We start from the raw sequence: 11,045 nt of genomic DNA, 5'->3' as shown, positions 1-11,045 counted from the left end.
GGGATCTACTGCCCCCCCAGGGATCTGCCATCTCCCAGGGGATCTCCTGTCCCCGTGGGGGATCTGCTGCCCCCCTGGGATCTGCTACAACGTGGGGGATCTGCTGCCCGCCCCCTCGATCGACTCCCCTCTGGGAGGCTGTTGCCAGCCTACTCCCATCCGCCCCCCAGGGGACTCTGCTGTCCCTCCAAAAAACTAAATGCACCAGTTTACAGACAAGGGGATTTCTCCCTTTAAGCCTTTTTCCTCCCAAAGAAAACAAGCTGCCGTGATTCATTCCCTGCGCGTTTGCCTGCGCATCCCCAGCATCTCTGAACCCGGTGCCCAGTTTCAGCTGGCAAGTCCTCAGCTGGCATCCCGGCTGAGGCTGTGCCTGCGGGGGCGGCAGGGGAGATGCCGGCTCCGCCGGCTCGCCCTTGGAAAAGCTTCAATCGAAGCTGTGGATTTTCGTCAGCGCCGCATCAGCCTTGAGACGGAGCCGTAGGAAACCAGGTTTCCTTATCGCAGCGCTGCAGCAATAAAGCCCCTTCTATTCCTGACGCCAGCTGGATGCCGCGGAGAGGCTGGTTCCTGCAGCCGGCCCCCGAGGACGCAGCCAGGCACGGCAAGGCCATGTAGGGACGAGCGCCGGAGCCAGGGCGGCTCGGCTCACCCCCTGCTAGTGCCCTGCGGTCTCACGTCTCCTGCCAGCACCGAGGTCAAAGCGAGTAGGAAAATAGAGCTTTATTGGGGCAAGCAGCTTCTTACAAACATTAACTGCAGCGTGGCGCCCCGAAAAGGACGCTCTGCCCTGCCTGAGTCCCAGTCGAAGAGTTAAAAGATGGCACAGAGAGGAGCTGGGGGAACGGGGCCCACCGCGGGCTCTGGAGAGCCAGGCAAAGCAGGATCGGCCTCAATGTGGGGCTGGGAGAGCACGGGACGCCCCCAGCCTGGCTCTGCAGCACCCCAGGAGGGACTGCACCCCCCTCGCCTCCCCTTCACCCCAARTCTCCAGGCGTCGGTGGGCTTGGCCGGGACAGGAGAAACAGGAAAACCACGTTCTTGCACCCTGCCCATCACCTTCTCTCGTGCCGTTGCTGACTCCCTTCTGCATGGGTGGGCACCAAGCATGTGCACTTATAGATACCGGGGGGCCTCCGTCCCCTCCGCGAGGGCATCTCAGTGAAGCAACAACATCCTTGCCATCCCTAATTTGCGTAGGCATCATGATATTTGCACGTGCAAATCAGACAGGGTTTATTTGCACGTCTGGTTTAAATCACTGCACCCCACTCCTGCCTCGGCTTTGGTGCCCAGGAGTTGTCGCGCTGTGCTACCCCCGGCTCAGTCCCGCTGGCACAGCGTGACCGTTCGGCCTTCGCAAAGCCAGAAGATGGGGTAGAGGGGCTCCGTGAAGATGTGGTGGAAAGTGTGGATGAGCTGTGTCCTGTCCCCGAGGCCGTAGAAGGAAAGGATCCCGTTGCCGTAATCCAGGCTGACCCCCAGGTACTCGTACAAGCGCTCCTGGATTTTCTCCGACCGGCCCTTGTGCCAGGCTAAGTAGCAGTCTTCCCGCACCTGCAGCCCCCAGGACCCACCATCCAGGCCGATGTTGAACTTGTGGCCTGGCTGCCGTTTCCGGGGGATGCCCTGGTAYGTCACCCCCACGATGACGGAGTGGCTGGAGACCTTCACCTCCCAGTAGTGGTGGCCGTGGCCGTAGCTCTGCGCGCACAGCACCTGCCACAGCTCGAAGCGGGCGGCGTGGTCCTGCTGCGGGCTGCCGGCGCCGCGCGGGTGCTTGGCCTTCTGGTTTCTGCTCGACAGCTGCAGGTACTTGTTGGCCGTCTCGGCGTCGAAGGTCAGGTTTCGGTGGTCTGGAAAGCAGAGGGAGAGCGAGGGCATGGATGGGGGACCAAACCGCTCCGCGGTGCCTTTGGTCCTGCCCGTTTGCGTGAGCCCCCAGCAGCAGCACTGTGCTGCCCCGAAAATAGACGGAAATGACTCGGAGCATGTTTGGAGGGCAAGGGGAGCGTGTCGAGACGTGGTACCTGCCTGGCTGCTCTGTGCCTGCCCACGTGCTGCGAGGAATGAGAAAAGAGCCCAGAAATAGCTGGCGAGGCGCAAAGACGCGATGCTTTTGCATGGTCCCTGCTGGGGAGGCACAAACCAGCAAGCAAATAGCTGCAAGCGTGCCACGGCTCAGGGGCAATTTTGGAAAAGATGTGCTTGATTTTAAGAGCAAAAAAAGGTGAGTGTGTGTTTGTGTATGCGGGTTGGGGGGGGAGAAAACCCAGGCGTTACGTGAGCAAATACGGTATTGCAGGGAGTCACCCTCGTCAGCGCAGGCTGCATTAACTCCTCCTGCCGGGGACTGGCCTGTCGTCAGCGCCTCACCTTCCTCCMACAGCAGCCCAGCCTGGCTGGCTATTCTGGGCTCATGCCTCCTGGTAATAAATAACATTTTTTGCTATTAATATTGCCGAGAAGGTTCTGTGGGACTTTACAGCCATTAAGGAAGGAATCCTTGTAGAKCCCATACGCATCGATGGTCTAGCTGGCACGGGGGACCTGAGAAAAGCACCCTAAATATTATTTATCCCTCTTTTAGATGGGGAGGAGATAGAGAAATGAGCCCTGCTGCTCTAATCGTGCTTCCCGTTGTGGCTGAGCCCGGGGCGGGAAGGGAAAGGAAGGATCGCAGGTGGGAGCATCCGGGGTGATTTCCCAGGACAAGGGAGCAGTGGCTGTGGGCTGGGATCTGCACGGCACTAGCGGCTGCCCTGGTTCAGCGCCGTGCCGTGCTGCATCCCCATGGGTGCTTGCTCGCCGCGCCAGCTGCCGACGTTGCTGGCCTGCCCTGGGGAAGAGCTGTGTCTAAATATGGGTCCTTGGGAACAGGCACGTCGCTCTTGCCCGGGCAAGAAGCCGGAGACGGGAGAAGCGGATAAAATAGGATGGAGATGGGGTGAGATTTGGGGCATGTCTGTGCCAGCCACACTCTGCAGTGACCAGCTGGACTCCGGGCTCGGGCTGCTCTGGTTACCGCRGGAAAGTCGGTCCCTGGTGACGTTAACCGCTGGCAAAGACCCACGAGCGCTTTCCCGTCTGAGCGGCGTCCCCCAGCCTGTCCTCCCAGCAGGTGACACCCTCTGCATTTAGGGAAACGGAGCCAGTGTTCCCCTCCCGGGGAAGAGTCCCAGGTTGGGGAAATCGCTGCCCTCTCCCCAAGGCCAGCTGGGGACCCCAGTGCAGCACCGTCCCCCGCCAGCTGCCCCACACTGTGCTCCTCACCCTTCAGAAGCTCAGCTCGGAGCTGGCACTTGGGGAGAGGGGCCACCGCCTTCACCACCGCGGGCTCCTCGGGCTGGACCGGACCTGTGGAGAGGGGACAGCACGAGGGGGATGGCGGGAGCTGAGGTTTGCTCAGGTGGRAGGAAGCCAGCAGGCATTTCAAGTGATGCTGCCCCAAAAACTCATCTCTGCCCAGCTTCAGGGGAAGGGGAGGAGGAGGAGGAAAACCATCACATCCAAGCCTGGGAGCAGGCACGTATTGCTGCAGCTTGGCACTGCCAATAAGGACATGGGATGTACAGGGAAGCCACCTAGCACGTCCTGTCCCRTTGATACTTGTCTGCTGGAAAGTAGACACGCGCCCCTCTCCCAGCCCCCTGTCCCCTGGAGCTGTGTCCCCACCATGGTGACACTGGCCACAGCAAGGCTGTGGTCCAGAGTGGCTTGAAGTCCTTTAGGGTGACCTGTGTGCAGAAGGCTTACCTGGGGCTACAGGGTCAGCAGCTTTGGGGGTCACAGAGCTGGGCAAGTCTTCCAGCAAGAGCTTGGAGATRTCCGTGAGGATCTCAGCGATGGGCTCTACCATGCCCACATTGAACTCCACGGGGGGCAATGCCTCCGGGCTCTCCGGAGAAGCGAGCAGGGGGAATTCCTGCAGATGGATGGACAGACACCCATGCAGCTAGACTGGGGAGGATCAGCAGCTCCAAGGGGTTGGCCACGTCTCCATCCTCGCCAGAAAGGAGCAGAGCTGGGAATGCCCAGGCACCAGTGAAAGGAATGGAGAGGGACAGTAAGGGACACCATGCCAGGGCAATACCTCAAGGAACGTCTGGTCATCGGCGCAGGCCAGCAGGTCCTGTGCCTTCTCCCTGTGGTGGCTGAGGGCGTCCAGGCATTCCTTCAGGTGGCTCCAGTTCTCCTCCACTTGCCCCAGCGCCGCTGCTTGCTCTTGCTCAATCCTGGCCACCGTTTGCCGCTGACAGTCCTCCAGGGCTTTCTCCAGGTGGCCAAATTTGTTCACAACCATCGACTTCAGCCTCTCGGAGGAGTCCTGGGTGGGGAAGATGCGTGAGATCCAGCGGGCTCCCACCCATGCCTTCCTGGGGAGCAGCACGGGGCGCCCGCGTCTGGTCGCAGCAGTACCTTGATGCTGTTTGTTTGATTCTCCAGCTCCTGCATCGCCTGCTCGATCCTCTCCGACTCCTGCTGGGCTTTTTCCAAGGACTCTCTCAGAAGGGCCTGCAAAGGGTGGCACAAACACCCTGTGGCGGAGAGCGACGCAGCTCGCCTTGCGCCCCGGTATCCCTCGCGGGGCTCYGAGAAAAACCCTCCTGAGGAAGGAGGTGGCTTGGGGAGGGGAAACGCTGGGTCCTGCATCACTTAGAAGTGAGGCGCTTTGCTGGATTTCACCCCATTTTAGCTGCTTCCCCTAGACCGGGGGGTTACAAACACGCACAGCAGCATTTTTTTCAGTGCTGCTGGATTTGTGCAATTCTCTGCTGCTCTTGGTTTCTTGGGGAGAGAGAGMCCGTGACAGCCCCGGCAGCTGAGACCGGGCACAGCTCAGCACACAGTAGGTACATCACATCCCTGCGGGCTGGGAGGCTGTGACCCTCCCTGACTGCTCCAGGGGACGTCGTGCCGTGCCCGAACCACCTCGTGTGGCCGGCCCGGCTCAGCTGTCCCCTTCCCWCTGAGCGAGACCGTGCCGGTGGAGGACAGGGCTGGACTCGCAGCCTGGGGGTGCTCAAAGGCCGGTGGTGGCCCTGCTGCGCTGACGAAGGGACGCAAAGGCAGGAGAGCCTCAGCACGGGGGTGGCCGATGGCTCCCATGTCCCCCCACCACGCAGGGACCCCCGTCTGCTCCCGCCGCAGCTCCCGGGGCTTCCCCACCTGCTTTTTAGAGCGCTCCTCCTCGAAGAGCACCCGCCGGTGGTGCTGGCACTGCTGCACGGTGCAGACGCAGCAGATGCATCGCCGCTCGTCCTCGCAGTAGAGCTCCAGCGGGCGCCCATGCCGCGGGCACTGGCCGCCGTGCGCCGCCTCGCGCCCCTCGGCGCCCGCGATCTGCGCCTCGCCCGCCCGCACCAGCTCCACCACGCTGCACAGGGTCACGTTCTTCTTCAGCTCCAGGCGCCGCTGGAATCGCTTCCGGCACTCGGGACAGGTGTAGCCCTTCTCGGCCCTGGAGGCCTCCTGCTCTTGCTTSTCCCAGTGGTCGCTGATGCATTGCTGGCAGAAGTTGTGCCCGCAGGGCAAGGTGACGGCCACCCTGAACAGCTCCAGGCAGATGGAGCAGACCAGCTTCTCCTCCAGCTTCTGGGAGACCGACGACGCCATCCCGTGCCGGGGAGCAGGGCACCGAGGAAAGGAAAGCCAGGTGGGGAAAAAGAAACTCAGCCAAGCCGGGTGGGGAAAAAGAAACTTGGCCGGGGAAAAGGAGGAAGCGCTGGATGATGCAGAGCCCAGAGGCGGGTCGAGGCGCGGAGCCAGACACTCTTAAAGAGACACCCGGCGGGGGCTGCTCGGCASCGCGGCCACCCCGGCTCTGGCCCACGGGTGGGGGAGGCAGCTCCGAGGGGTRGATCTGCTCCCCCGAGGGGCTGCAAGCGCAGCAGGGTGCCCCGGAGAGGATAAAACCGCTGCAGCGACAGCGCGGGGAAATTGTTTTTCCCCCCGCAGGAGGCTAACGAGAGTCAAAGCGTATTTGCGCGTACGTGTTTGCATGGATACACATACTGCACACAATCTGATTTCCTTTTTTGCCCTCGGGGGGGAACTTCCCGACCCCTCAGCAGTTGTTTCCCCCAGGCGCAGGGATGCTCGCTGCAATCCCGCAGCACCTGCTCCAGCACCTGCTCCAGCACCCGGGGTTGCTGCAGGGACTGCCAGGCCGGTTGCAGAGGCAGGACAGCCCACCCTCGCCTCTCCCAGGGACTGGTCCCCAAGCAGAGCAGGACAGCCGTCGCTGGCAGAGAGACCTGAGGATGGCACTCCTGCCATCTGCCAGCCTGGGAACTGGCAGAGAGGGGGCCCCCACCGCTGCTGCAGACGCTTGTCGCTTCCYTCTGCACCGACGGGGGCTGTGACACGTGCCACCAGCCGGCTGCTCCGACCACGTCCCTCCCTTGCATCTTTCCATTTTAAACCACAGCTCCTGCTGCTTGCACATGCCACTCGGTGCAGCCAACACTCCTTTTCTTGCTAACCGAGCTAAAGAGAGATGGAGACTGATAGCACTAAGCTGTGCTAGCACATTCCTTGCAACACTTACTGCACATCAGTAGATCTCTACCCCAAAATGCAGGAAAGACCTCATCTGGGCAGTCCGCCCTTGCTCAGACGGCAGGTAGCGTCTTCTGCTTGGAAGTGACTGTGGTGCCCACGTGCCATTTATCTTCGTGTCTTTACACAGCTCAGTTTCAGGGAGAAATGCTACCAACCGTCCAGTCCAAATCTTATCTGCGTACCCTCGCAGCCGTACTATCATTGCGCGCACACACTGCTCATCGGCTAAACGCTGTTCTGTGAGGTGGCCTTAGCTTTGCAACAGCTCTGCAACCTCTTCACAGGGCGCAGCATTGCTTTCGCCCGCCTGCCCAGGGAGGGTGAGCGGGGAGGAGATCCCTACTGCGGTGAGGGCCTTCGCGGTTGGGGTGGTGGGAGATCAGAGCAGTTTCTGTATCAAAGGCAAGCTCGGAGTCACAACCCCAGACTGCCCCTGAACCCGGGAGGGCAAGTTGGGATCTGTCAYGGCTCATTGCATGCCACAACACAGCTTCAGCCAAGGCAAGCAACAGCCCCCCAAAATGTTTCTTTTGGCTAAATCTGCAAATTCTGAGCAAATATTAGAAGGGAGAGTATATGGCAGCTTGCTGCCTAGCTGGTAATGGCCCTGAGCAACAGCAGGCAGGTGGGCATTTCAGCCCAACCTCATTCGCTTACTGGAGTCTCTTGTTCCCCTAGGAAGAGAGGAACCTTAGATAAGGTTGCTGGGAAGCAGAGTTAGGAACAGGCAGCTGCAGTGGCAGGAACACGTTGGTATCTGGGGATTTATTTAAAATGTGTGAACAGTGGTTGGACTAAGAGCCCTGCAGAGCAGAAAGCACCATCCCTCCACACTATGGGTACAGGACAGGCAGCAGCAGGCTGCCAGGCCACCACCGTGTGTCTGCTCCACAGATCTGCTTTAGAGCCCTGTCTATCAACATATGTTGTCCAGGAAGTGAGGGGAAAGAAACTGGGGTCCATGTGCTTGGATAGCTGTTGGGAGAAGCCAGCTTCATTAATGTTGACCTTGTGCAGACTCTTGTAAAGTTTAGCACACGCTTAGCTGTGCTCTTCCCTCCCTATGACATCCAGGAGGGGAAGGAGATCCAAGCCCGGGGAAGGGCTGCATTTCTCTGGTGCAGCCCRCTGAACTCGCCAGCTCTGCACCAGCTGGCTGGGACACCACGCTCTTCTCAGTGAACACAAGGTAGCGCCTCCAGTGTTGCTCACAAGGTGTTTAATCACACTCAGGTTTTTAAGAGGACTGTACAAAAAAGAGCCAACAGTCCCAAACTGCAGCACTGGGAAGGTGAGAAGACCCAGGTCGGGCTAGCTCCATTTGCACTGTAAATGGACAAAAGAAGAGCTCTGATCCCGTCAGAGAAGCAAGGCAAAGCATCTCTGGTGGACTCTACCCTCGCACCCTTATCGACCAGCTCTGCTACAGAATCAGTAGCAAGATTTCAGCCCGGACATAGATTTGTTCTCATACATGAACATGCTCTCAAGTAGCCTTTTGACCACACAACTGCCAACACTGCAAATGCTTGTTGCTCTCAGTTGCACACTTCCCAGTAKGGCCAGCAAAGCGGAACTTGGAGCCAGAGGGCTGAGATTTTGTTGTCTTCCTCTGGAGGCATGGACTGCTCCTGACACCACAGTTCTGCAAATGCAGGGAAGTCATCAGTCCCATCTTCTGGGCCTGCATCCTTGGGTACATCAGAGCATGTAGAGAGAAGGCCAGGCCCCTAGTAAATGCCGTAGGTGGGCTCCTTAGTATCTCGGTATCTGTCCAGGTACCTCAGAGGCTGTTGGCGTGGGAACTTTTCCTGTGGAGGATGGTATACGGGCGGCCGCACAAATTCAAACACAGGCTCCTTCATATCTGTAAAGGGGGAAGGTAGAATGTTAGCAAGACGGCTCAGATCCAAACCCTGAGCCCTTCCCTTCATGAGCAAGGGCTGACGCGCATCCAGGTCAGGGCATGAAATCAGGGCTGGTTAAGCACATCCTAGTGAAGGCTCCCTTGTTGTTATTTTAAAATGCTCATTCAGAATGGCCTTTAGAGGTTGTTTCCTCAAACAGCTGTTAGTATGGTGAAGGATGACTCAATAAATTCTTAGTCTGTGCTGTARGAGGTCCAAGTGCCCCAGTGACAGCCAGGATCAATGAAGAACCTACAGCAACAGTTCTTTCACTGATCCTGTGCGTGACGGGCAGGAGCCATGCCCCAGCCCACAAATAGGCCCCTCCAGCATCCCTGCACGGTGCATTTCTTACTGAGAAGCTGATGAAAGACTTGAGTGACGGAGCTGTCCCACTGACACTGGAAAAATGCCAGCCCTGCTGCGGTCATGTGGTCCTGGTGCTTCTCGTAGAAGTCAAACGTCCTAAAGGTTCTCATCTTGAGACTGTGGCTGCAAACAGGACACAAGCACAAGAGCCGAGGTGAACCTCTTTTCCTGCAGCATCCTGGCAGGCAGCTACTTCCCCACATCACTCCAGAGTTTACAAACAGAACGGGAAAAGGAAGTCACCAGAAGAAATCTCCCTGGTTCTTCAGCTCTACACGTCTGCCCTGGGCAGGGCAAATCGCTTTCTTAAAAGCCTGTTTTAAGGCAATGACACTCTATGGGGCTTGCAGGGCTGGGATTCCAGCTTCAGACAACATGCAAACTGAGAAGTCCTGAACAAACCTGCAAGTTGAAAGGAACYGCTCTGCTGGAGGAGTGACAAGCACACTGTAATAACAAGCAATAACTTCTAAGCCAATGGCCTAGTGAAAGCCTGAATTACCATGGCACTGGTCGAACATCCTCACTGAAATCTATCGGGCAGTCTTGCTTGAAGAGGAGGAAGATGAAACGATGGTAACCAGTTCCTCTAGCAGGGAAAGGGGGAAAGTAATGGCAAATCTCCTTTCCCGACTTGATGTCATTGCCTGGGATGTTTGTCCTGAACACAAAGAAGTTTATTTCATTAAGTAGCCATTCATTTGCCCCTTTAGGACCAGGAGTTTCATACAGGATTATCAATCACTTTGCACTAGGCTTTGACAYGAGCTATTTTCCCTGCCTAGCAAATGTGCAGATAGTAGAGGCTGATTTTACTGGAAGAAGCCACATCCAGTGAATTGAATGCAGAACAGCAACAACACCTGGAACTACTGCAACTTTATCAGGACCCAGAACACAGGGATRCAACAAGCCCAGGGCAGGAGCATCAGAGAAAGCCAAGGAACCATCTTGGCAACACATCTGTTCCCAAGCACTGTTCCCAGAGTTCCCACCCTCTCAGCCTGGGTTTTCCCTGAGCCAAGCAGCACAGAGCTCTGATGAGYAATACTCACACCAGCCAGTGGAGGTACTCCGAATCGGTGTCTCTTAAATGTCCATCTGCAAGYGCACACAACGGAGAAAGGCGCCTTAGTGACAATGGGGTGTTTGCATCAACTCCAAAGCAAAAAGGCCCAGATCCCCTYGGAATGGAGGGGGCACTTCGAGACCTCCCAGTGTTCTTCTCGTAACAGAAAAATAACTCATCCTTATAGGGCTGAGCTCAAAACGAGGAGCCAAGATCTCTACAGATGTAACCCCAAGATCACAAGGACTTTCTGGATGACACTGGGTCACAGTTGCTTAATTTCACTGTACCTTGGTTTCYTGGGGTGCATAGCTAATCCACCTCCCAGAGAGTCTGCAAAGGGAGGGGGCACTTGAAGACAGGCAAGCTGTGTTCGAGAAAGAAGAGTCTGGCAGTAAACACAAGACTGAGTCAGGGAACTGCTTCCCCTGTGCTGTGACATGGGTCCTGTCGTGTCACTGTCCCATTTCTCAGCTGCAAATTGGGCAAAATATTGCTGTATTTGCAGAGATTTGGGAAGACTAAAATCTTTACTGTGTGTGTAATTCATTGAGGGAACACTCAGCATTTTGCGAACATCCACTCATCATCTAACAAGTGACATAAGGGCACAGAAGCACTCTCAGAAGACACGACTTTCCCCCAAGGCAGAGAAATTTTAACTCCCTTTCCAGGCACAGTCTCTGAAGCTGTTCTCTGCACCTAGAGCTTAGGTAACAGTCCCTGCGTAACAGGTATCACATCATCTCTGACTGCGCAGCTGAAAGAAACAGGAGCTTCCTATCCAAAAGCAGATGGAAACAGCCCAGTTCAAACATAGTTCTTAAAGAACTCACTGCTCACCTGGATTTGTGAGTAACAGAGTCCACAGGGAGCCTTTATCTGCCTCATATGACACTTCAGGGGGACTGGAAGCCTAAATGAGAAATATAAAGAGAACATAAATTGCTTGGACAACAGTTTCCATTAAGACCAAGTCACGATTTCAAAGGCAAAGAATGTGAATCTGTCATGGGCACAGCCAGAGAGCAGCACAGACCAGACACGGCCGTGCCACGGTTACCCAGCTCCACCAGGAGAGCTTCRGGAGCATTAATAAACACCAGTTTGCCAACAGACAGCGAACCTGTTGCAAA

The 11,045-nt window shown here is 57.0% G+C and overlaps 2 protein-coding genes across 2 annotated transcripts in view; both read right to left on the bottom strand.

The window, feature by feature from the left end:
• LOC112977792 overlaps positions 1-7,677 on the bottom strand; it is a 19,617-nt gene extending 11,940 nt beyond the window's left edge. The window contains exons 1-7 of the mRNA XM_026090570.1: positions 5,170-7,677; positions 4,420-4,515; positions 4,094-4,327; positions 3,757-3,925; positions 3,274-3,357; positions 1,334-1,856; positions 982-1,087 (exon numbers count right to left, since the gene is read on the bottom strand). Coding sequence (XP_025946355.1) covers positions 982-1,087; positions 1,334-1,856; positions 3,274-3,357; positions 3,757-3,925; positions 4,094-4,327; positions 4,420-4,515; positions 5,170-5,616 — 1,659 coding nt within the window. The 5' untranslated portion in view covers positions 5,617-7,677. The remainder of the gene's footprint in view (positions 1-981; positions 1,088-1,333; positions 1,857-3,273; positions 3,358-3,756; positions 3,926-4,093; positions 4,328-4,419; positions 4,516-5,169) is intronic.
• Positions 7,678-7,766: 89 nt separating this feature from the next.
• The window catches only part of MRPL38 (mitochondrial ribosomal protein L38), a 4,972-nt gene continuing 1,693 nt past the window's right edge, over positions 7,767-11,045 (bottom strand). The window contains exons 5-9 of the mRNA XM_026090449.1: positions 10,753-10,825; positions 9,896-9,941; positions 9,343-9,501; positions 8,827-8,963; positions 7,767-8,431 (exon numbers count right to left, since the gene is read on the bottom strand). Of these exons, the coding sequence (XP_025946234.1) occupies positions 8,295-8,431; positions 8,827-8,963; positions 9,343-9,501; positions 9,896-9,941; positions 10,753-10,825 (552 nt within the window). The 3' untranslated portion in view covers positions 7,767-8,294. The remainder of the gene's footprint in view (positions 8,432-8,826; positions 8,964-9,342; positions 9,502-9,895; positions 9,942-10,752; positions 10,826-11,045) is intronic.

This window comes from Apteryx rowi, unplaced genomic scaffold (genome assembly GCF_003343035.1).
Source record: "Apteryx rowi isolate R43461 unplaced genomic scaffold, aptRow1 scaffold_86, whole genome shotgun sequence".
NCBI lineage: Eukaryota > Metazoa > Chordata > Aves > Apterygiformes > Apterygidae > Apteryx > Apteryx rowi.
Note: the sequence above shows the minus strand (reverse complement) of the source record. Positions and strands in the feature narration are given on the sequence as shown.